The sequence below is a fragment of the Hirundo rustica genome, chromosome 12, assembly GCF_015227805.2.
Source record: "Hirundo rustica isolate bHirRus1 chromosome 12, bHirRus1.pri.v3, whole genome shotgun sequence".
Taxonomy (NCBI): Eukaryota; Metazoa; Chordata; class Aves; order Passeriformes; family Hirundinidae; genus Hirundo; species Hirundo rustica.
This window is the reverse complement of record NC_053461.1, coordinates 7,996,999-8,021,219: the sequence shown is the minus strand read 5'-3', so window position 1 is coordinate 8,021,219 and position 24,221 is coordinate 7,996,999. Positions and strand designations below refer to the sequence as shown.

The 24,221-nt window shown below is 42.1% G+C and overlaps 1 protein-coding gene across 2 annotated transcripts; it reads left to right on the top strand.

The window, feature by feature from the left end:
- The first annotated feature begins 2,771 nt into the window (after positions 1–2,771).
- Positions 2,772–21,856, top strand: TAMM41 (TAM41 mitochondrial translocator assembly and maintenance homolog). Of its 2 annotated transcripts, XM_040076630.2 has the most exons (9): positions 2,774–2,930; positions 3,762–3,941; positions 5,244–5,336; positions 7,676–7,826; positions 9,970–10,115; positions 12,159–12,324; positions 13,587–13,649; positions 18,258–18,354; positions 20,406–21,856. In XM_040076630.2, the coding sequence occupies exons 1-8, from the start codon at positions 2,793–2,795 to the stop codon at positions 18,332–18,334; spliced, it is 1,014 nt and encodes a 337-aa protein (XP_039932564.1). In that variant the 5' UTR covers positions 2,774–2,792; the 3' UTR covers positions 18,335–18,354; positions 20,406–21,856. The 2 variants fall into 2 exon arrangements, with proteins under 2 accessions (XP_039932563.1, XP_039932564.1); XM_040076629.2 differs by lacking the exon at positions 20,406–21,856 and having other exon boundaries at positions 2,772–2,930; positions 18,258–19,485.
- Positions 21,857–24,221: the final 2,365 nt, after the last annotated feature.

The window sequence follows — 24,221 nt, the reverse complement described above, 5'->3', positions numbered from 1 at the left end:
GCAGAGAACAAGCTGTAGTGAAGTTAAAAAACAGGGCCTTTAAGTTTTTGAACAAAATCCACCTTGGAAGCCTCAAGGAGAGAATTTGAGCTGACAAGGTAGAGGTGGAGATGGCCTATTCTGCAATAATTTGAGCAACCTTTTCCCCAGATTTTCTCTAATATACAAATATCCAGGGAAAAATGCCCCAGATTATACCCTCTCAAAAGTTTGCTTTGTTACCTTAATTTTTAATGTCAGCCAACAGTATCATTTCCTTCTAAAAGGTTACCTGCCTGTTAATTTTCAAAGAAATCCCCCTTTCATACTTATTTATTACAATAACTGTATTCTAGTTCCATACCATCCATAAAAATATATAAAAAGTCCTTCAGCTTCTATTTTGGTTTTATAAAATAAGACTTCTTTATAGCAGCAAAGAAGGTGAATAGAATTTCTATATTTTCTAAATAATGACATAAAGAACCAGCCAAGCAACACCAGTTGCTTTTATCACCAAAATGCTTCTTTGTGTACTTCCATAAAATGTTCTATAGAGTTAGATTGTTCTCTCAAAAGTAATGCAAAATCTTTGGCTAACCTAAGCAGCAGGGAAAAAACTTAAAATGCAAGCTCAACAAATCTGCTGTTCTTTATATTGTGTGCCATGAAGTATTTAAATAACACTCATTAATTATAGTTAATATATATTGATGTAGCATTTAATATCAATGTGTTATTAATATCTTTAATAACTAAAATACTTTTGCTAAGGAAAGAACAAGGTCTATGATCTGACTTATGAGTAGTTAAATCAGTTCAGAGACATTACTGGGCGCTGAATCACAGCCCTAGGGGAGAAAAAAAGTCTCCAAGCCCCAGCCATAATTGGACCTTTGGGACCTTATTATTTGAAGTAATAAAAATTCATTACTTATAATGTGATTATTTCTAATATAAACACATTCCTCCTAGCCTGCTATGGTTTCTCCTCCAAAAATGAATATTCAGAAGGGTCTCTCTGGCTGCATCATTTGATGTAGAAAATCTCAGAAAAGTAGAGATCTAGTGCAGTTTTATGGTGTAACCTGCCTCACATCGTTAAAGTTTCACACTGTTTACCAATACAAGATTGTTCTCTTGCCTCAAGTGCTCTCTCCCCAAATTCCCAATCCCCATTTATCATACATTTATCTGTCTTCAGAATTACAGTTGTATAGAGGGTGACTTAGCTGTGCATATCAAACTTTCTTGGGTTTAACAAAGTTATAGAACATTTCATATTTGTTTTCAGCAGAGCCCAGTGATGTCTAAAGATCTTACAGTGTTTGGAATTCAGTGAGATCATAAATTTATCTCCGACTGCCAGCCTTTGCTTAGACCTCAGGTAGGGAATTTTGAAAGCCATAAACCATAGGAAGATAAAATGTGATTTTTGGGTACCAGATGCAGGCAAGTGTAAAATCATGAAGGAACAAGGCATGCTTTAATTTCATGAGGCACATTTATACATTTAGTGCTCACACGGAGCTCAGATATGTTTATTATATGTAGGACTTGAACATTCAAACCAAGCCAGGCTGAGCACGAGGAGTGCGTGAGACAGCCCAGAGCACAACGATGATTAAGCGCTGTGGGTTTGTGTTTGTGCTCCCCGGGGGGTGTGTGAAGAACTGCAACGCCGGCAACAAGTCCTGAGGAAGGCCTCGGAACAGGATAAAATATGAATTAAAAAAAAAAAAAAAAAAGGAGGAAAACCAATCAAAGATGGGGTGCAGAATTGTGATGACCTAATAAAATGAAGATGAAGCAGTGGTGGGCAGGAAGACTTAATGTTGGGCCCACATGCTGAACATCACCTCACTCTGCTTGGTTTGGTGGGACAGCACAGCTTGGGGGGCCCTGAGGGGACAGTGAGGGGGCAGTGAGGGGACCCTGAGGGAAGCATGAAGGAACCATAAGGGGGCTGTGAGAAGAGTCCTGAGGGGGCACAGAGGGGAGCACTGAGGGGATGCTGAGTGGAGCACTGAGGGGATGCTGAGTGGAGCACTGAGGGGATGCTGAGTGGAGCACTGAGGGGATGCTGAGTGGAGCACTGAGGGGATGCTGAGTGGAGCACTGAGGGGATGCTGAGTGGAGCACTGAGGGGATGCTGAGTGGAGCACTGAGGGGATGCTGAGTGGAGCACCGAGGGGATGCTGAGTGGAGCACTGAGGGGATGCAGAGTGGAGCACCGAGGGAACCCTGGGTGAAGCATGGAGGGGATGCTGAGTGGAGCACTGAGGGGACCCTGGGTGAAGCGCGGAGGGGGTGCTGAGTGGAGCACTGAGGGGACCCTGGGTGAAGCACGGAGGTGGTGCTGAGTGGAGCACCGAGAGGACCCTGGGTGAAGCACGGAGGGGGTGCTGAGTGGAGCACCGAGGGGATCCTGAGTGGAGCACTGAGGGGATGCTGAGTGGAGCACCGAGGGGATCCTGAGTGGAGCACTGAGGGGATGCTGAGTGAAGCACTGAGGGGATGCTGTGTGGAGCACTGAGGGGATCCTGAGTGGAGCACCGAGGGAACCCTGGGTGAAGCACGGAGGGGATGCTGAGTGGAGCACCGAGAGGACCCTGGGTGAAGCACGGAGGAGGTGCTGAGCGGGTCCCTGTCAGAGCCCCTGGCCAGCAGAGCCCCCGGAGGCCCGGCCAGCCCGCCATGCCCACGCCGGGCTGCAGGGGGCGCAGCGCGCCGCCGCCGCTCCCCCGCCGCGGCCTCTCCTGCCGCCGCCGGTGGGCGGGAGCGCCGGGCCGGGCGGGCCCGGGGCCGGGGCCATGGCGCTGCCCGTGCTGTCCAGCTCGGCCGTGAAGTTCCGCCGGGTCCTGGCGCATTTCCCGCAGGACCTCAGCCTGGCCTTCGCCTACGGCTCCGGGGTGTTCCGGCAGGCGGGGGCCTCGGCCGAGCACGGCGAGGTGAGCGCTCGGGCCCCGCGGCGTTCCGGCTGCCGGAGCCGCCTCCGGCCCTGCGTGTGAGCGGCGAGGGGCGAAGGTCCCAAATCCCCGAGCGAACGGCGGCGTGGCGGGTGTGCGGTCCGTGCTCAGGGGCTGCCCGGGGCGGTCCCGGCAGCGGGGTTCTCATTGTGGGGGGCTCGGCGTCCGTTTCAGCCCAGTGTGTATCGACTGTGTGTCAGGTTATTTACCACTGCTTTTAAAGATAGTTATTACAGCTTGTCCCAACTGCTGTGCACCGTATGAGGCGTATTTAAAATACGTTGCCTCGGTGAAATGGTAGTCTGGGGGGCTTCCTCATCTTCCGAGGGCCAACAGCTTGGAAATAATGTTTAGTTTTGTTTTTTGTGTTTTCTTGACAAAAGCACAGGAATACACTACAAAGGAATATCCTAGAAATGCAGTTCCTTGCTGCTAGCTCTCACGTGGTGCCTTTATGTGTCCATATTTCCCCATTCATGGCCAAAAAGTGCTGCTCATTAACACCGTGAGCTGTTCCACTGCACTGTGAGTTAGGGTGGTGAAGATCTCACACCTGCTCCCCTGTTTTGGAGGGTTGAAGTTTGCCCATGACCAGGACAGGAAAATTTTGGACTGCCTGATATACCTGACAATAAACATAAACTTCACTGGAACCTTTAAACTGTATCTGACATTAATATTTGTGGTTTGGGTTTTATTTTTTTTACTTATGAAGAATATTTAGCTGGAAATTTGATACCGTGTATATCTTAAATTATGATAACATTGGCTCTTCCTGACATTTAAACACATCACTCCTCTTGTTATCCTCAGACAAATATGCTGGACTTCGTGTTTGCAGTTGATGATGCTGTGACCTGGCATATGACAAACTTGTTAAAGAACAGGAGTCATTATTCCTTCCTTAAATTTTTTGGACCCAAAAAGATAAGTACCATACAGAGATACGGAGCAGGAATTTACTACAACACCTTAGTGCCATGCAATGGCAGGGTAAGTACAAGTAGTCTGAGTGAATTAAGTCAAATATTTATGTCTGCAAAGTATTAAAATGATTAGCTTAAAGCAAATTTCAGGAAGCAAATATTGCAGATTGTAATTGTAGATTAACTTGTGGTATCTTCAATATTTATGTCTCAAACTCTTTCACTAGCAGCATTTTAATTAAAAAGCAAACAGAGCAGCTGATCTTGCACCTTGGAAGTGTGAGCAGTGTTTGGAACTTACATCCAAAGCATTTCAGGAATTGGATTTATATTCCTTGTTGCTTTCTGTCTGCCAGTTTTGGTGGTGGTAAAGTTTTGGTGGTGCTTCATTTCAGCAGCTGACCATGTGGTAACAGCAAAGTGGACTGTTTGATATAAAATGCAAGTTACAACAGCCAAGCTGAAATTGACATTTGTGTTGTTCAGTGTCTCGTATCCTGACCTGTGAGGCTTGGGTGTAATTAATAATTCTGGTGAGTGGTTCTTGTCCTGCAAGTCCTGTTCCTGTGCCTCTGTGTTTGGTAGGGAGGAGTGAGGGAAGCACTGTCAGTCTTGCTGTCCTTGTCCCTGTCCGAGATTTTGGGGTTTATTTGTTCGATGTAAAAAGGGGTTTGGGATTTCATTTGAAGGACCGATGGTGTTTGCCATGACATTGTGTTCTTGGGTCTTTATGCCCTGGTCTTACGTTCTAATGACTCAGTCATATCGTGGGCTGTGGTCCTTTGTTTCCAGAAATTCTGGAGCTGGCTGCCTTGCTGTGGTCTTTGGAAATTCAGGTAGTGCAGACTGATAACAAGCTGTGGAAAGTCCCATGATTTTTTCTAGTTACTTAAAATAAGATGCAAAATCACAGGTTTTTTTCCCCTAACATCAAAGAGCAAAAGAAAAAACCTAAAAACTCCATTATACAAACCCCACCTCCCAATAACAGGATACATAAATGTCTGCAGGTTTTAATTTAGGTCTCTTACAAACTATTGCTTGAGGTTTTTTTGATATCATAAAGGGTAATGTGGATTATTCCAGCTAATGTAATATTTGATTGCTGACTTTATTGCAGCTTTGATTCTAGAAAGGATCTTAGTTTCATGTGTTCCATTTTCTCCCTGCGGAAGTTTGCATGTAAATAGGAGATCTTTCTTTTGCTTTGTGTGTTAGTTAAAACATAAAAATGTTTTCCAGTTTTCTACTGGAGTTACATGTGCCTTAGAATTAAGGACAGTCATGGCAAGTAGTAAGTTCCTCGTAAGGAAAATGGTGCGGGTATAGGTTTTTTCAAAAGCCTTTATTTTGCTTTGGTTTTTTCCAGGTGATAAAATATGGGGTAATTAGCACCGATGCCCTGATCGAGGATTTGTTTCACTGGAAAACTCTCTATGTGGCTGGGCGCCTACAAAAGCCGGTAACTGTTCAGTTTTCTCTCTGGAAACGCAAGAAATTACAGGGCTGGAAAAGAAACAGTTGGAGTTTGAACTTTATCTGTTAGGGATCCGTGCAGCAGTAATGCGCAAATAATCTGCCCTGATTTAGGGCTGTAGCCCCAGAGGGATAATCTCTCAGAGAGGAGGTAAAATGTAGTTCTTAATAATGTTCTGTGGAAAAAGAACCCCTAAAGGTGAGAATACTAATAACAATTTTCTGCCTGTAGGAAATCTTGAATAACTGGACTCTATTAATGCCAAGTCCCTTTAATGTTAAATGTATTATTTGCCTTTTTCAACAGATTAGAGGGGTGGCCAAAATTTAACACAGATGAAGAATGGAAATCTTTAAAGGTGGAAGCAGCTTTGCTGTGCAGTTACTGTCTAGTTCATAACTGAATGAACCATGGGTTCTGCATGTTGGTTTTTCTCCTCCATATTAGGATCATAAAAAATAATCTTTGATTTCCCCCTTTTGCCTGCCTCGATGTGCTTTCAGCAGATGGCAGCAGTGCTAAGGGAAAATCTGTTACCAGGGGAGGGGGAGAATTAGAGAACAAATCTCTTCAGGTCTTGGAACAGAAATTAATTATTTTTTTAGCTAAAAAACTTGGAGTGAAAGTTGGAATAGATTGTCTCAGACTATTGGCTTTATCTCCAGAGATGTAATACAGCATGATCCAGGTTAGAGAAGCTGTTATCTTTGTAAAGAATGAAACTTAATCCATTGAGAAAGATAACTGAAGGGAGAATTCTGGATGTCACAACAACAGTGAATAGTGAATAGCTGTTTTCAGTGTAAGTGCATTTGCTGCTGCTTTGATTTGTGACATGGTACAGGGAATATAAATTCTCTGAACTGTGGAAAAGCTTTCCTTAACTGTGGTGCTCTGTCATATTTACCCCAAGAATCAACATTCATGTTTTTCCAGGGTGATAACCATTGCACTCTGTCTTCCTGGGAGATTTGTAGCTCTCTGAACAGTTCAAAATTTGTTCATAAATGCTACCAGTGTTTCAGGCATTCAGACTTTGAAGCCTGGTGTATTATTTTCTTTTGAAAAAAAATCCTGCTTTATATTAGAGGGGATTTTTAGAAGAGGAGGAGGTTATTTTTTTTGCTTCTCTAAGGCAAGGCTGGTGTCTTCCATGAGGAGTAACAGAATCTCTGCCGAGTTTTGTGTTTTAGAGTGCTCTATGGTGTCCTTGACATGTCCATAACTTGATGTTTCCATGGCAATCCTAAGATGTTGCAGTCACCTGTGTGACTGTGTGGGGTGCCACAGATTTTTCTGTTCTGACTTTCCTCAAATTTCCCTGTAGCAACAAGTTAGGAATGTACATCTAAGTGAATTGCTTGATGATATTTGAGAAAAATCAAGGGGGGTACCTTGTTTACAGTGGCCAGTGGGAATCTTAAGGTGTTGTAGAGTAAACAAATATTAAAAAGCTGCCTTTTATAAGCAAGGCAGTATTGCCTAAGCAAAACACTTGAAAAAGACAAACTCACACCAAGCAGGGATTCCTAAGGGAGTTGTTTCTAGAAGTGCACAGTCATCCATCTCCTAAACCCGCTTCCCTTCGTCTGCCAGTGTGTTTCTATCTTCAGTTCTTACCAAAGACCTGCTTTTTATTCCAGTATATTTCCATGTCCTAGGTGATTGGATTCTCTAGTCTGTCTTGAACAGTTTCAATGTTTCCTAAGAATAAACACTTCTTGTGGCAGACAGAGGCATTCAAGGGATCTTTTCCTCATGGATAAGTGAAGATCTCCTCCAGTTCGCATTCTGCTCATGCAAAGTGCAAAAATAAAGCCCAGCTTCTTGTAGGACAACCCCCGTCTGAGAAACTGCTTGGAGCATTTGGCAGGAGAGTCCTCTATTAAAAAAAAAAAAATTGAAAAGGATGAAGATGAATAAGAAAACTTAACTCTGTCAGGTGTTCTTTTCTCTTTTAGTATAGTCTTTTTTCCTATTGCACAATCACATGTGAAGTATTTCTATTGATGCATTCATATTTCCTGTTCTGATTAATGTTAAATTTACGAGTATGAAAAGTTGACTAGCTCATGTCTGGTGCATACAGCACTTCCAAACCTGTGTGTGAAAACTGCTTTTTATAGCAGAGTGTTAATTATTAAAAACATATTCCTTTCTCTCACATAGTGGGGATGCTCTAGTACTTGTTGTACCATGCTAATAAGAGCTAATCTTAAATTAATTTCTTACTCAATCCGGCATGAAAAATAAATAACATTTCTAGCTCCAGCTTCAGTAGCACTTTCCTGAGGTCTTGCTTCCAAATGGCTCTGCTTTTCCAGGTGAAAATCCTGGCCCAGAATGAGAACAGCAGGCTGCAAGCTGCTCTTGTCAGCAACCTGAAGAGTGCAGTGACGGCAGCCTTCCTCATGTTGCCAGAGAGCTTCTCTGAAGAGGATCTTTACATGCAGATTGCAGGACTCTCCTACTCCGGTGAGTGTGGGGCTCTCCAGTGCCTGAGGAGAGCTGTGTGTGGAGCTGTTGGAGCACAGCTGGAATCTCATGTGTGAGAAATCATATCCCTTCTTGCTTTGGGCCTGCACTGCTGCATTCACTGAGAATTCTCTCAGAATGGTGGTTATGTAACAGCTCCAATAATTGGGCTTATTCACAGGAAATAGGTATAGCTACATCAGCAGCGCTGCCTATACCTACCTGATTTATGAACAGCTAAGTGTGAGTGATTGGAGGTGATGAAATAATGGGGCTTCTCTTCTGTTTGCATGGATTGTATTTTGGTGGAATGTTTCAAAACCTTGAGAAAAAAAAATTCTTTCTACTCAGTGCAATGTTGAGTCATCTGATAGTCTGACTCATACCTTGTCATCTCTTTTTGAGGGTGCTGTGTTTAAGGTTCTTGTTTAGTTAACTTAAAGATCCAGGTTATGATTCTTTGATTTATAGTTTACACTACTGGTTGGTATCTGTTGAGTTTCTTTTTTTTTTTTTTTGCTAAGAAATTAGTAAGGAAAAATATTGAAGAAACTACTGCAAATTGTTCTTCAATATAAGATGTAATTGTTACAATTTAACTCAGCATTGCTCTTTAAATGTTGACATGCATACTGGAATTACTGTGAAGGAGTTTGGTTGGAGTTGTGCTTCACACAGCACTTCCTTGGCTCATACAGAAATGCAATTTTGGCTTTTACAGGAAGCACAGGGGGATCGGAGCTGCAGCTTGGCTGTACTGAGGGGTGTCACTGTTTTAGGTAATGCTTCTCAGGGCCGTTCAGATTGCAACTGGCTTTTCCAGAGTGGTTCCTTCCTGCCTGTTTTAAAGCAACAAGAAGAGGGTGCTGACAATGGGATTGCCAGCCAGGGGTGTTTGCTGCTTATCTGCCCACCTGAAACCTACCCAGCACTGGCACTGGATTCTTGCTGGCCACTAGTGAGCAAGATACATTTTATCCGTGCTTTGAAACAGTGCAGTTTAGCAAAAATCAGTAAAATGCTGAGATTGGCTGTGCTGTGTGAACAAAGCTGGAGCAACACAGCTCCCAGTTGGGAATGTACATGAAAAAGGCTGCTTGTGGATATTTATTTTGCTGCCATTTCGTTAAGTCTTTCAGAGGCTGTACTAGTAGACAAAATTGATTTTATGTGTTACTCTAATCAGTCTCCTTGGAGACTGCTGAAAAGAGTTGTTCATGCTTTAATTTAGGAAATGTTCATCCTTTATTTTTTCCTGCATTTTTAGAGAGCACTGAGTCAGTACCATTTATACACAAACTGTTTGTTTTGTGGCTTGGTATAAACTGAAGTAAACTAAAGGAAGGCTAGCAAGTTGCCACCTTTCAACAACATTTATCTCCTGAATGTGGGAAGTGGGAAAAGGAACTGATTCAGAGTTTTGGTTGTTGATACAAGCTACACTGAACATCTAACTCCTGGCTGGAAACTCAGCAGGCAGCCAGGCTGGGAGCTAGCAGAGGTACTGGAATGCTTTCATACAGACTGACTGGCTTTTCATTTATTCTCTTTGAAATTTTTCAGTCACGTATCTGAAAAGAAAATGTAAAAGCCAGTAATGTAACAGTGGTGTTAAAAGGAGTTTCTTTTTGAAACAGCTAACACAATGGATGGCTGAGAGGAAAAGTGATCCAGTGATCTTACCATGACTGCCATTAGTTGAACTCCAAGTACTGCCCTTGGAGTGTGGAAACAATGCAATTTATTACCTCTCAAATTGGAAAATCTAAGTTCATTTGCTTGTGGATACAATTTGTTTAATGGTTGAGACTGAGGTGTGGTTGCAAAGACTGTAACTGTTACTGTTACTTGACAGCTGGAATTATTTTATTGTCTATGTGAAGATGTTGACGTGTGGGGTTGATGACACTTGATCAGAGGCCATATAGCAATATGTGCCTCCAAGGACATTTTTTCTGTGCTTGAAGATGTTTGAAGAGTGTTTTTGACTCTTAGAAGGTGATTATTGCGGATTATATTGGAATATCTAATACTGGAGAATAGAGTTTTAGATGGCAGCTCTGTACTCTGTTGATTTCTGTTATATTCTCCTTCATGTTTTGGGGGTTTTCCTAATGGCTTAACTCTCTCTTTTCCTGCCTAGGTGATTTCAGAATGATAATAGGAGAAGACAAATCCAAAGTGCAGAACATAGTGAAACCCAACATTGCCCATTTCCAGAAGCTGTACAGTTCCATACTCCAGGACTGCCCTCAAGTGGTGTACAAGCACCATCTGGGAAGGCTCGAGGCAAGGGTTCTCCTTCAAACAGCTTTACAACAAGTGCTTTATCACTGACAGAAGGCAGGAATTATGCCATGCACCACAAGAGCAGTTGTAGTCTCTGTGCTTGCTGTTTGTTATGTTTCTGTTTTTCAGTTAATTCTGCGACCAGCAGACTTGCCTTAAATAACAGTTTTTTTCATATGGAGGAACTACTGCTCATTTTCTCTGAGTATGGGCACAGAATAGAGCCCAGCAAGGGAACCAGAGCAGATCATTGTAAAATGTGTGTTCTAATGGCTTCCATATGGAAATAACAGGCTAGGAAGTAAGGAATAAACAGATGGTTTGTGTTAGAGAGATGAGGCTGTAACTCAGAGGTGCAACTTTCTGCAGTCAAAAACTGCATCTCACAAAAAACCTTCTCAAGCTCTAGCTGTGCAGATCAGCTGACTAAAGCCAAGTGAAATTCTGGCATTAATACCCATACCAAACCCATTTTTTCCTTAGCTTTTTGGGAAATCCAGAGTGACAGAAATCTTGAATTCCATCTTTCTGGTGTAACATTGCAATTAGGGGAGAGATGCCACAGTCAGCAGCGTTTTTTCCTTTTGTAATCTGCATGTCCCTGTGTGAATATTCTAGTGCGATAAAAGCTTCATGGTGAAGTCCCATAACATGGGCATCTCTTCATCCTCAAGACTTGGTAATTCTCTCCCAAGTGCCACCTTTTAGGATGTGTCTTTGTTAGAAATTGATTTAACTGCAGGCTTGAGTACAGTAAACAGTTTTACTGCAATGCTTTGGGATAAAACACAGGCAAATCTGTATTATCCTGCAGCTGTCTCCATGTTTTCTTATTGCTCGTGAACAGTTTGGTGGAAGCAATATTTAAATGAATTTGGGAAAGAATTAGTAACACTTCCTTCAAGAAAAAAAATCCTTTAAACAAATCCTGGTAGCATACTGCAAATTTATTGCTGGATAATAAATCTCTCCACAATCCCATAACAGTCATCAAGACTGCTTCTAATCAGCAGCAAAATGAGGGTATTTAATCAACAAAGTGCTTTAATGCTTTATTGCTCACACCTTCCTGTGGTTATTGGCAGTTACTGCCCAGCCTGAGGTGGCTGAGTGCTGCTGGGGGTGCAGTTAACACAGAATAGAGCCCCCTTCTCCAGGATATGCAGAGCTACAGAGAAAATTCCTTCTTCAAAGGTCCCTCAGAACTGAGGGAAGGCAGAGCCCAGCTCGGAGTTCTGGTTCAGGCACGGATTCCTCCCACACAATGCTCAGAGCTCCTCACAGTCGGTGCCTCTGGAGTTGTGGCTGACTCATCTGGAGATCATTTTCTCCACACTGACAAAAGGGAGTGGAGAGGGCAACCAGACTTCTGTCTGATGTCTCCATGAAGTGGCTAAAACCTTGTGTGGGAGAAATGGAGCTGTTCAGATTTTCCTCCACTTTCAGAGAGCTCTGCCCCATCGTGCTTTACCTTTTGGAGAAATTTGTCTGGGCTTGTGTGTTGGTATCATTGTATTCAAAAAAGGCTGGTTGGATTTGTGATTTAGATTGGAAAATGTGGGATGAATGTTTTCTTCAAATTATACAAACCAGATGTGGTTTGGAGTTGAAAGCAGAGAAAATTGTTTTCAAACTAAACAAGAAATGTGTGTGTGTCTGCAGTTTGATTATGCTCAGGCAGAAGAAACTCAGCTGAGTGGTCTTTGGGGAACTTTTTTTATTGTCCTGTACTTACATTTCCAAAGGAAATCAGATACAACAGAAATTACAGTTTCAATGAAAACTTACTTGCAGACACAGCAAGATCATGTGTGTCTTCACTTGAATAAAAACCCTTGCATGAGTCACTCTTCAAGTTGAGAACTGAGATACTGCATTTCCTTGTGCTTGGGAAGTTTTTATTAGCATTGTCAAGGACCTTTTCTAGTGAAATGGATCAGGTTCTGTGAGATATTTATCACAGGTCAATTGTCTGATTTCTTTAAAAAAAAAAAAAAAAAAAAGAACTCAATGCTTTTAATTTCTTATTTTTATAACATTCAGATTGATAAAAGTCCAGAAGGTCAATTTACACAGCTTATGGCTTTGCCAAAAACTGTGCAACAAAAGATAACTGCTCTGGTAAACCCTCCTGGAAAGAACAGAGACGTGGAAGAAATTTTACTGCAAGTTGCCCATGACCCTGACTGTGGATTTCTGGTGCATCAAGGTAGGTCTAGGCCAATGTCTGTAATGTCCTTTAAGACATGATAGATACACAAATCTATTGGATGTGTTCTATTTCAGAAGGGTGGGTTAAAGAGGAGGGTGAAAGAATCCAGGAGATTAATCATGAAATACTTTCCTTAAAGCCTGGTTTGGATTTGATTGCAGACAGGTTATCTGAAATATCATCAGTAGCATTCCTAGGGATACAGGAAGATGTGTTTTGGTTTGTGTCCTGAAAGAGGCAGAATTCAAGGAATAATAGTATGGCCTGCTTAGATAACCTAACTCTTGGTGAAGTTTTGCCTGAAGATGGAAGCACCAAACCCTGAGCTTTGTATCCTCCCAGTCACAGATGGCGAGGCTGAGGTCATTTTCTGACTTGCTGACATTTCCCCTCGCAGTCATCGTGGTTAGCCCAGACATGTGAGCCCTGGCAGAGAGCTCCAGCTTGGAGGAAAAAGGCTGAGGTGCTTCTCATCAGCACAACTGCTTTGAGGCAAGATTATGTCATATGAGCAAGTTAAAGCTGATGCTGCAGACACCAATGTTCTGGTACACTGCAGGGAAATGAAAAAGCTTAGTACTTGGGGTCCTGAATGCATTTTAAGAACTTGACACATTTTCTGTTCCAGGTAGCAAATTTTGCAAGCTCCCTGAGCACAGCAAAAATTCCCAAGAAGCCTGGGAGCCACCAGACACTAACCAGGGAGCTGAGGGAGCTCTCAGCCTGGTTTCTGTGAGGGAAATAAAAGTGGTAAACAAGCCTTATCTCCAAAAGCTGTAATTTAGAAAAGCCAGGGAAGAACTGCACAACAGAGGTATCTCTGCTTGATCAGAGAAGTGCCAAATCCCAATTCCATGTCAAAGTAAACAGGGAGTATCATTTGTTCTGCTCCAGGATGGTGATTTACCAGCACTTAGAGGAAACAACTCTGAATCCTTTGTGATTGATCATCTTAGTAGAGATCTAATGGGAACGCTAAATAAATGGATTTGATCAATTCCTACTGCTCGTTGTCTGTTTTAATACTGATTTGGGGATTTTTCTGTATGTTACGATAAAATAAATTGAAATAATTCAGAGAATACTTTAATTAGTATGGAAAAGCAGAGCAAACCCAAATTTTCTCAGTGTATGTTTTACTTTCAGGCTAGCTTGATTGTGTAACTGGAACAATATTTAACTTGTGCATGGTGGAGGGGGAAAAAATACTCCACACCAGTGCTGAGATGGGTAACATCTGTGTGCTTTTCCCTCTGCAGGCATTTCAGGAATTGTGAGATCCTCCAGTATAGTGCAGAGTGCTAAAACCATCCTGACAGCTGGTAAGAATTTCTATCAACGTGGGCCTTCTGATTTCACACAGGAAAGATGACAGGGCCCCAAGACTGTCTCGTTACTGGAGTTTAAAGAGTTACCTTTTTGTGTGTTTCATTAAAAGTCCCTGGAAAATAAAAGCAACATTTAAAGCAGAGGCTTTATTGCAAAATTATAAAATGCTGAAAGGGACTTAAACAAACAAACCAAGCAACAACATCAGCTTTCAATTTCTCTGTTTCTGGATCTGTGCAGAGGCGATTTTGTGGAGCAAAATAATTTGAATTTCTGTTGAATTCAAGTTATCCTGAGTGCCCCGTGGGGCAGAGCTGGTTAAGTGCAGGAGTAGAACAGAAATAGTTAAGCTGTGGTGATTATTTGTGCTCTCTTTCTCCCTGTTCTGATGGACACAAAATCACCTCTGGGGCTCCTTGTGCAGTAAATCACTGACAGCCTCTCCTGGCACTGGGACTTCGGGGGTCCTTGAGTAACACTTGGAATTTTTATCGTGGTCTCTGGTTCGTGCACCTGAAATCAGTTATTTGTGAGATGTCTCTATTTCCCTTGGTCTTAACTGCTTTTTGCTTTTTATATAGTGGCTTCCCCCCCCTTTAAAACAAACTGTTGTTTCCTTCTAATCAGCTATGTAGAGTTGTATTTAAAAACTATTTTCTACTAGTGGTTTTAGTGGTGAAAACATATTTTTGTGATTTGGTTTAGGTAGAGCAAAGCAATTTTGGTCCTTTGCCTCCAGCACAAGCCAAATTCGAGCAAGGAGGTTTGGGGGAGTGGATTTTTCTTACTGTTTGCATGATTTAGTTTTTTAGTTTTGGGGGTTTTTTTAATGTGTTTACACTTTTCTGCCAGAATCTGGTTAATTCTTAGGGACAGAACTCAGGAGTGAAATTTAACTGCTCAGGGATGTCACCTCAGTATTTTTGAGGTTTGATGTTCATGTGATCTGCCCTGGAATTGAGGAGGGATGAGTGTCCATAGCTCTAGAGTTAATTAGCAAAAACCTTTCAACCTTTTTTTTTTTTTTTTTTTTTTTTTTTCAATATTTGTATCCAAACACTTTTGACTGAGTTTATATTAAATCTGTCAGTATCTTCTAATGACGATTTTCTCCCAATCACGGTTTCTTAATTTAAAATGCATCACTGGGGCAGCATTCCTTGCTGTGCCAGCTCCTTGGACTCTCCATGTTCATAGGATACAGAATTTGCACAGAGAAAACAGGAATGTGGCTCCTGCATGGAAATATTTGCTTGACTCAGGCAAAGAATGTGTTTTACAGGAAAGTGTGGAGCTTTAAATTCAGTCCCTAAAGATGCTGCATTTCTTTCTTTATTCTTTTTCCAAATCTTGTCCAATATTCTGCTCCCCTAAGACCTATTTTCACACTTTCTGCTAGAGACTTCAGGAAAAATGTAAGGCTCTGACTTTCTGCAGTGCTTATATCAGGAGTAATGGCTTAAAATAAAAGAATTATGAAAGAGAATCATGAAATCTGTGGCTCCATTAAGCTCTGACTTTTTATTGCTGTTCCTAATAACTGTACAAATACTTTGCTTGCAAAAGAAAGTTTTCATTAGCTGGCCATCACTCTTTTTGAAGTGTTCTAGGGGACAAAATCTGTTTTGTTTAGCTGATTATTTTACCTTAAGAGCACCAGCAAAGGTGAGATGCCTGCTCTGGTCCAGAGCATGGCAGTGCAATGTCCAGCATTTCTAAATTCACTGGTAAATCAGCAAGAGCTGTGCTGAGATGCCATGCTGGGTATTTAAAATTACTGGCAAGGAGCACAAGAAGAAATTTCAACCCCTTTTAAGAGAACTTTTTTCATCTTTTCTCTGCCAATGTGGTTTTGCAGTGGCGCTCCAGCTCTGTGTTTTTGTTTGTTGTTAAATGCCCTATTTATTTTTTGAGAATGTGCCTGTGTGTCTCTTCGAGGCTGCGGTGAGGTTGCCTCTGTTTCCCATTAGAGATGGCACCAGGGCTGGATTTGTTTTCCCACATAGCCAGAGCCTGCCTGAGCTTTGGGAACTCACTCTGCAACTCTTATATTTAGCTCCTCTGAGGGAGATGTTGAGACTTCTTTAGCTTCTTTATATTTTACTCAAGGAATGCTGCGAGCCTTGAAAATTTTTCTATAAATACCATCTTACAGATTAAACCATCAGTTGAAGCATTTGTCCAAGATACTTTTAAGTTAGCACAAATGTTCTGAATAGCATTTGTTTTCAAGGATTCAAGGATTTGTTTTTTAAGGAGCAGGTTTCATTTGTTCAAGATACTTTTAAGTTAGCATGAATGTTCTGAATAGCGTTTGTTTTCAAGGATTTTTTTCTTTTAAGGAGCAGGTTAACATATAAAATATTCTGCTTTTGTGATAACTGCTCTCTTCCTCAGCTGCCTGAGCAGATAACTGTAAATATCTGTAAATATGCATGTGTCTGTGCATGCCACACTACACATACATATTTTTTGCTCCACATGACAGCTGTCCAGCGGTACATGCATAGAAAGGAAATCCAGGACACTGCAGCCAGGCAAACCTAGCAGGAAGCTTTGGAGGATTCCCAGCCAAATCTCTGCCTCACAGCACTGACACTTGCACAGAGCCCAACGTGGGTTGTTCAGTGAAAGCAGACACGAGCTGTGTTTACCCTGAAACGCTGTGGGCTCAGTCCCACATGCACCGGGGCTTTGCTCTGTGCCCTGGAGTGCAAAAATGGAACGGGGAGCTGGAGCCACCAAGTCACAGATTCAGAGCTGAAGCAGAAAGGTGTTTTCATGTGGTCCAGCTGCTGCAGATTCTGTGAGAAAACCCCAGTTCCAGCCATTAACCTCTCCTGCAGCCTGAGGGTGCTTTGGGGGAGCAGCTGGATGGACAGAACCGTGCTGGGGGGCAGCATGGGTGCAGCTCAGGGGGAGCACAGGGAGGTGAAGGATTTGGGGCAGAGCAGGTGGGCAGGCAGAGAGGAGCGATTTCCCTGCAGTCCTGCAACAGCTGTGCTGCAGTGGAGCTGCCACACGCTGCACTGCACTTTCAGAAGCGCCTGGAATTGATTGGAATGGCAGAGCAGCAATTCCTCTGTCAGAGGGGCTGCATCCTGCAGCTTGGGCATTTTCAGAGCCACGGTTTTCACTTCTTTTATTTGTGCTGTGCCAGAGCTCAGCCTGGCTCTGTGCTGCTGCAGGAATTGTTGCTCTGTGTGTAATCTCCATGCAGATTTGTCAGGCACATCAGGATCCACGTGGTTATTTACTTGTTATTTGAGATGCTGCAAAGAAGAGCCTGTCATGACTTCATTAGTGTGCTTGCTTTTGCAAAAACCTAGTAAGTGTGGCAAAGTTGGAGCGTGCATATGGGGTGCACATGGGTTTGTCAGTTCAAAATACATGTGCGGATATTTTCCTACAAAAGGTGAACCTGAGTTTGTTTAAATTGCATTTGGAGACATGAGAAGTGCAGAACTGATTCTCTGCAGTCTGTTTGTTATCAGAGGCTTCTTACTCTGCCACATTCCTTCAGAAATAACTGCACTTTTCCCACTCATTTGACTTCTTGCAACTCGACTTTGAATGCATCTGTCACTTAAAATATTACATCTTTAATTGTTTTCTTTCTTTTACTCTCCTTCCTTCATTTTTTGAGGTCTTTCCAAATCAAGTATTATTATTCCTGTCCCACTCCCCCCCCAAAAATAAAAACAACTCAGTGCAGCATGTGGCTAAACTTGGGCTGAGGTTCCTTGTTTGCTGCAAATCTTTCCTTGTGCTCAGGGCTGTGATACTGTGTGACTTTTGGCTAAATTCCGTGTGTTTTTAGTCAGGCTTGTCAGGTGTTCAATTAAATAAACCTAGGAAAAGTTGTAGTAAATATAATCTACACTTTTAATCTGTGCAGGTGTCAAAATTAGAGCTTTTTGTGCAGCATTAAGAAGTTGTCTTTTCGGTTCTGAATTTGTAAGGGTGTGATTAGACACTGCTGTAACCTGAGCAGTCACTCTCTGTGTTATGTTGGGTTTTTTATTTGTTTGTTTGGGGGTGTTTTTTGTAAACAGAAAAGGAAAAGCAAGTAGCTGCACTGGCTGGGATCTCAGACCCCCCCTGAAATGCCATGACTGAGTGTTTTGTTTTTAAATTTACAAACATGACTAAACCCAGCCAAAGGCTGTGGTTTTTTTTACTCTAGGTACGTAAGAGAAGGCTCATCTCTGCTAGAACTTCAGAAATCTTTTAACTCCAAATTTTCCAAATTTTGTGGGAGTCATCCTCAGTCCCATCGTATCTAAATCCCATAAATGCTTGGAGGCAACGACTGCTGCTGGATCTCTGAAAATTGAGATGTCTGCCTTTATTGCATGCCATGGCATGGTATTTACCAGAATTGTGCTCTAGTTGCTCTGCTTTGATAGCATTGAAAGTATTTCTGGTGGCATTATTTACCGTGTCCTGCCTGTGACAGGAAGGTTATTTGCATGTCTGCCTGCTGGATTAGGCTGTCATTCCCCCAGAGAAATCCTTCATTTGATGCACTAAGAACTTTCTGGCTGAGTCAGCCTTGCTAAATTGTTGATATTTTTTCTCTTTTTTTCTTCTTTTTTTAGGGGCAAAGAAGTCAGTAACTTACAGTTTGAAGAAATTGTATAAGATGACGAAGGGAGGGTTAAAGAAGACATCTTGAGTCTTACATACTGTGTATGGGTAAATAAATCGTACTTTTTCTCTAAATGTTTTGCAGATGTGACTTTGCATATTTGAGAAGAATACAGTGTATTTAAGAAGTCTGTTCTGATGATTTACATGCCCGATTTTCCTAATGAAATAGACACTTTTTTAATGGGAGGTTTGTTGGCAATGGGGCAAAGGAATTATGCTCTGTAAATACTGCAATGAATTTTCCAGTAGCTTTTGAAGAACCTTAAGTAAAAAAGATTGATTGTACAGACAGATTAAAACCCAAAGTCACTCATCTTCTATGTGTTGGTAGCTTTACTTCCCAAAGTGCCCTCAGAGTCTCTGTCACAATGCTCAATATCCCCAAATTTAGTTCTTTCAGGGCTTTACAGAACTGGAGAATCCATTGAATTTTCAGTAGATATGAAACTGTCCTCTGACATTCCTGCCCTGACAAGTTCATCCTTGGAATTCCTCTGGGGATCCTCCCTGTGACATCCTGAATCCCAAAAACTGCCACAGTGACTTTCAGTGTGAGAGAGGGAAAAGAGCAGCTTGGCAGGTGTCACATCCTTTAATAAGGATATTTAATAATATTAATAAACAAGGATATTTAATAATAATAAAATTGTGTGGTCCTCTCATGAGGCAGAGATGAAAGGTGCCCAAATTCATGTGCATTGTCACAAGAGTGGGAAGGAAAATCAGAATTCCATGGATCTGTTTGGGCAGACCTATGCAATATTTGTTGTTTGGCAGAAGATTCCATCAAAACACTTGAAAATTGGGAAAAGCACAGATTGTTTGATTCTATTATCTTTATTTTTTTTTCCCTTAAAATACTACCCACAAAGATGAAACTTGAACTCCCTTTAAATTAGCTAAACTAAAGAAAATTCGAGTTTTACATGACTTGTACCATTAATCATGCCATGAAAGGATGGGCATTGCTGGCAGGATCCATGTCTGGTGCAATAAATTGGGAGGATCTTTTGTAAATAGAATATTTTTCACACTGACTTGGGTGGGTTTGCTAATTTGGGAAAGTTTCCTTAACACATATAAACTCAGCCAAGAATTAATTTTATTTGTGAGAATGTCAGTGATAAAAATAATTTCATGGTAAAAAAAGGAAATAAAATGTATCTTTCCTTGGTATTTTCAAAGCTTGTTTGGTTTTTTCTTGTGTTCTATGTGGTCATCAGGGCCATCTCTCAAGCTACATTTAATCTGATCTCACTTTAAAAAATAAATTATTGCAATGAAGTTGTCTGCTAATTGTTTCCAGGGAGAAGTTCAGAGCAGAAATTTAAAAAAGACAATAGAAAATACATTGTTGTATGTAATAGGATTCATACGGCCTTGCTTTAATCACAGGGAAACTGTGATTAAATACTGATTATTTTCAAATATTTGAATTTGAAATTTCAATCCAGACTCAGGAAGTGTAATTACTGTGAAATAGGAAATAAATCACTGGGAAACTTTCTAAGGTTAGAGGCAGGTTCCCAACACTTTGCATTATCCACTGGCGATAGATGTGTAAAACAAATCCCCTCAAATGTCCCTTTGCTGATGGTACAACCTTTTTTATGGGGCCAGCGAATGTTTGTATGGCCATGGCATCCTCTGGCCCTATTAGTAAGAAGGCAAAGTCCCCAGTTTGCAAAGTTTATATTTTATATTATAAAAAGTGAAACCTGGGGGTTTAAGCCACTTTGAGGTAAATCTGGAATTTTTTAATGATGAAATGCAGTTGCTAACATTTCAAAGCAGCTTTCTTTTAAAAGCCTTTAGCAATCCAGTTAAAAAGAATGTTCTGAATATTAAAGATAAAAGTGGGGTTTGGTGTTTCTGAGGGCGCTGGGTGCTGAAATGGTGGTTCAGAACATTAGAGGGCAGTGACAAATCAGCTGGTGTGAGATGAGCCGGCCTCACCCCCACAGTGAAACCCCAATCTCCATCCTATACCTCGCCGGCTGAGCATTTATCCCAGAAATTATCTTCTTGTGGGGGAAAAGAAAAGAAGTAAAGTAGTGCTTGCTGTTCAACAGCCAGTTGACTATTTTTATGTGCAGCAGATGCCGAGGCATGCCCTGCCCAGCTCTGAGCTGTTACTGTCACTGTGCCAGAGGATCCCTCTGTCCCTGCACAGGTGGGACTTTGCTGCACTTCCTGTAACCTGAGCCGCCTCTGTTTGTCTGGTGTTGCTGGATACCCACTGCCAGGCTTGGTTTGGCTTTATGAACTCTGTGTACAGCAATTTAAGAGGTCATTTCTTGCTCTTTGGGGTGAGTTTTGCAAATCCCAGCTCGACAGTTCCCAGTTCACTCCATCTGTTGATGCACTGCCAGCATCCAAGGCTGCGCCCTCAGTCTTTGGGAGACGTAAAAAAGTCCTTCCTCCTCATCCATATAGGCTGAAAACTGGATTCTGCTCTGTAAATCATTCATCTTGTGCTTTTTAAAGAGTGGCCTACCTTTCCCCTTGGGGCCACTGGTCTTGAATGTATTTATTTTTCTGGCAGGGAGCCAAGAATGAATCATAGCCCTGAGCAGCTCGCTCTGAACTCCTCGCCATTGTTAAGAGAATACTTGGGGCAGTTGTTACAGAGCTCTGCTATGTAAAACTTTTAAGAGAAGAGAGATTGATTTCAGCCTTGTTAGCTGCTTTTGAAGTTCCCCACTGGTTGTGTGGAAATGATTTCTTCTGCTCATACAGCTGTAATCCACTAAAATAACCGGGAATTGTTGCACGGGAAGTTGGGACATGGGAATATGTTGCTGCCTCTTTGTCCTAATGAGGTGTGGTTGTTCTTTCACCAAAAAAAAGGCACTTCAGCCTTTCATTCCATTGATAACTTTCCTGTTTATACCTTCCTGCTCCATTTCCATACTTTATTGTTTCTCTTCTTGACTTAATTCTCAAGTCTTTCATTCTGTTCTTCAGACATCCCTCTTTTCTGGCTTGCCTGTTCCACCGTGGATATTGTTTCATGCTCCCTCCCCCTCTTTCCTGTGTAACAGAGCTTTCATTAAAGGCAACCAGGCAGATGATTTATTTCTGGTGTCTTAAAAGACTTCTTTGTAATGAAGAGCCTGGACCCAATCAAACTGCTGAGGGTTTGTGTAGGTGAGTCAGCAGCATGGGCCTCAGTGCCTCTGACATCCACACTGCCAGGGGAGTGTGGAACAGCCTCCTGCTCCAGAGGGAATCAACTGGATGACACGGGAGGAAGGGGAAATCAAAAAAAATCTAAAATTTGACTGCATGCATCCTCATTTGGCTGCTCCTAAACTCGGTTTGGAAGGGCATGAAGCTGAACCACACAGGGTGCTGACCTCCACCAGCACACGTATGACGTATTCTTCATCGCTTGCACATTTCCCTTTTTTCCAAGTGTTGGAGCAGGGAGTTTCTCCAGGTGCCTGACTGTGTGTGGGACCCTCCAAATTCCAGCTGTCTGTAAGTGCAGAGCCTTTGTTTTTCACCTGTGCTTCCCTGACGCTTCTCTTTTGGTTTTGTTGACCTTCCCTGTCAGCAGAGCCTGAGCACAGGGTAGGTGCCCAAAGGCAGCAAACAGTTGAGCTGGGATCCTTTTCTGGCAGAAATACTTTGCAGCACCCCAGAGCTTCCTGATGGTTGCAACAAACATCTGTGCCAAAATTGGGAAGATCAAGGTGGATACAGAGGCTGGGATTCCTGGATGGCTGAGGGAGCTGAACCCTGTTCTTCACACTGAGGTGCTAAAGCAAGAGCCTGCTCTGACTTGGGAAAGTTCAGAATAAACACAGCCCTTGGTGAGTGTCCAGTGCAGGGGGATCTGAGCAGGGCTGTGACTCATTGCTTTTCCCAGCAATTCATTTAAAAATAGAATTGAAGTTGAAATATGCTTTGAAGGTCAGAATACCAGGTCAGTGTGTGTCTGATGGTTTTTCCTGGGTAAGGTGTTGAGAGAGGACAAAATAATCTACATTTTCAAAGTCACTCTGCTGGCCACATAATCTGTGTAGAAAATGACTTTTCTAAAATGACTTTTCTTTGTATTCCCTGCTGCAGCAAAAAGAGACATTACCTCCACATAGCTCTTTTCTGGTCTGCTTTCTGTTTGAGCCAACAGTTGCTCTGTCACGTTTGATACTGTGGTTTCACAAAGTTTTGCAGTGCCCTTATTTACCTGTTTTTCTAGATAAAAATCTCCACCACAGTTGCTAACTGATCCTGAACTTAATGAGTGCCTTAGGGAGAGGCAGTAATCACTTTACTCCTGCCTGTTTTAACCTCTTACTCAGCCTGCTTCAATCAGAAATGTTTAGAAATGGATTAAGTTTTACTACATGAATGGGATGCCTCTGACTATATATTCTGAAATTATTCATGCAAACTCCAAATATTTTATTTACCTCTTTAGTCTAAGAACTTCCATGTAGTTTTTGCCTTCATAATCCAGCATTCTGCCAAATCCTTTCCAGTAGTGGTGGGGACTGTTTGGATGGTCATACACTTTTTTTGTTTTTCCCTGCGAAATGGAAGGTCTTGCAGCTGCAAAGAGAGACTGAAAATCTGTGCAAGTGTAGTGGGTATAGAGGGTTCTTCCTCATTTTGAATTTGACTGAATTTGATCTTGAGGAGTTTGCAGCCACAAGGAGCTGTCTTTAAAAGCAAAACAAAGCAAAAACTGACCAAAAACAAGCACTCTGTGTTTTGGTTCCTTCACTTCCCTTTGTTGTACTGAAACCTTCCTAAATGCCTTGAACTTGATATTTAAGATCCCTCCCCATTTCAATTAAATAAGCCAAGCAAACAGTAAAACATCTCATTACTGAATTAATTTGTGTTACTTCTCTACATGGGATCTCTTTAGCTCTGTGGTGCACTTGGTAAATTTGAAAGTTTATGTTCCCACACAGAGATTATTTGCTTAATCTCTGCCTCCTGCCAAAGCTTCTTCAAAACTCCTATTTTAAAATTCATAGTAAAGTATGAGAGGGGAGCATTCAGTGGTTTTGGGTGGGTTTTTTTGGTTTTGTTTGTGATTTTGGTTTTTTCTTCCAATATTGCCATCCTCCAGTTGTGTTGCTCTCTGCAGTGAAGAGTCTGGCTCGCTGTCTGTACAACAGTGAGAGCCAAGAAGTTTTTCCCTCCCTTGGATGCTCCAAGCATGGCTGACACAGAGCAGCTCCCAAAGTCTGCCTCACCACGCTGTCACACTGCTTTGGCTTTACAGCCTGGGGCAAAGCTTTTTAAAACCAAATGATCTGCACAAGAAATTCTAGACTTTTTTTTTTTTTTCTCTCTCTTTGTTTCTTTCCCCTCGTTGCCTCCCAAGTCTGGGGTTGGGTGAGATTGTGCTCATTCTGCACACCCCTGTTAATTCTGTCCCTGCAGCAGATTCTTGCCAAGGAGGAGACTGAGTCAGCAGCACTTGGGCAGTTGGAGGGTGAGTTCCCTGCAGACAACTGCAGATGATGAAATCCATCACTGCCCTTTCAATTCTTACAGCATTTTTAAGTGGATCATATTTAAGGGTTGTACTCGCACAGCTGCTTTTAGAGCAAGGATTGGTTTATTTTCCTTTTTTGTTGTTTAAAGAATGTCTCCTCTATTGTTTGTCTGGTTTAACAGTGACTTATTTCAGCAGGATTCCCTTTCCAGTATAGCACTGAAAATTGGGGTGTTATTCGTATTAGAGAATCACAGCATAATTCAGGTTGGAAAAGCCCTCTCAGACCACTGAGTCCAGGCTGTGCCCAATCCCTACCCTGTCCCCAGTCCAGAGCTCTGAGTGCCACGTCCAGGAATTCCATGGACACCTGCAGGGATGGGCACTCCCTGTGCAGCCCCTGCCAATGCCTGAGCACCCTTTCCATGAAGAAGTACTTGCTGCTGTCCAA

Excerpts from the sequence above, each read along its gene's own strand:
- TAMM41 (XM_040076630.2), top strand. The coding sequence starts at position 2,793 with ATGGCGCTGCCCGTGCTGTCCAGCTCGGCCGTGAAGTTCCGCCGGGTC. Across the intron at positions 2,931-3,761 it reads CCTCGGCCGAGCACGGCGAG|ACAAATATGCTGGACTTCGT; the intron begins GTGAGCGCTCGG and ends TGTTATCCTCAG. Across the intron at positions 13,650-18,257 it reads TAAAACCATCCTGACAGCTG|GGGCAAAGAAGTCAGTAACT; the intron begins GTAAGAATTTCT and ends TTCTTTTTTTAG.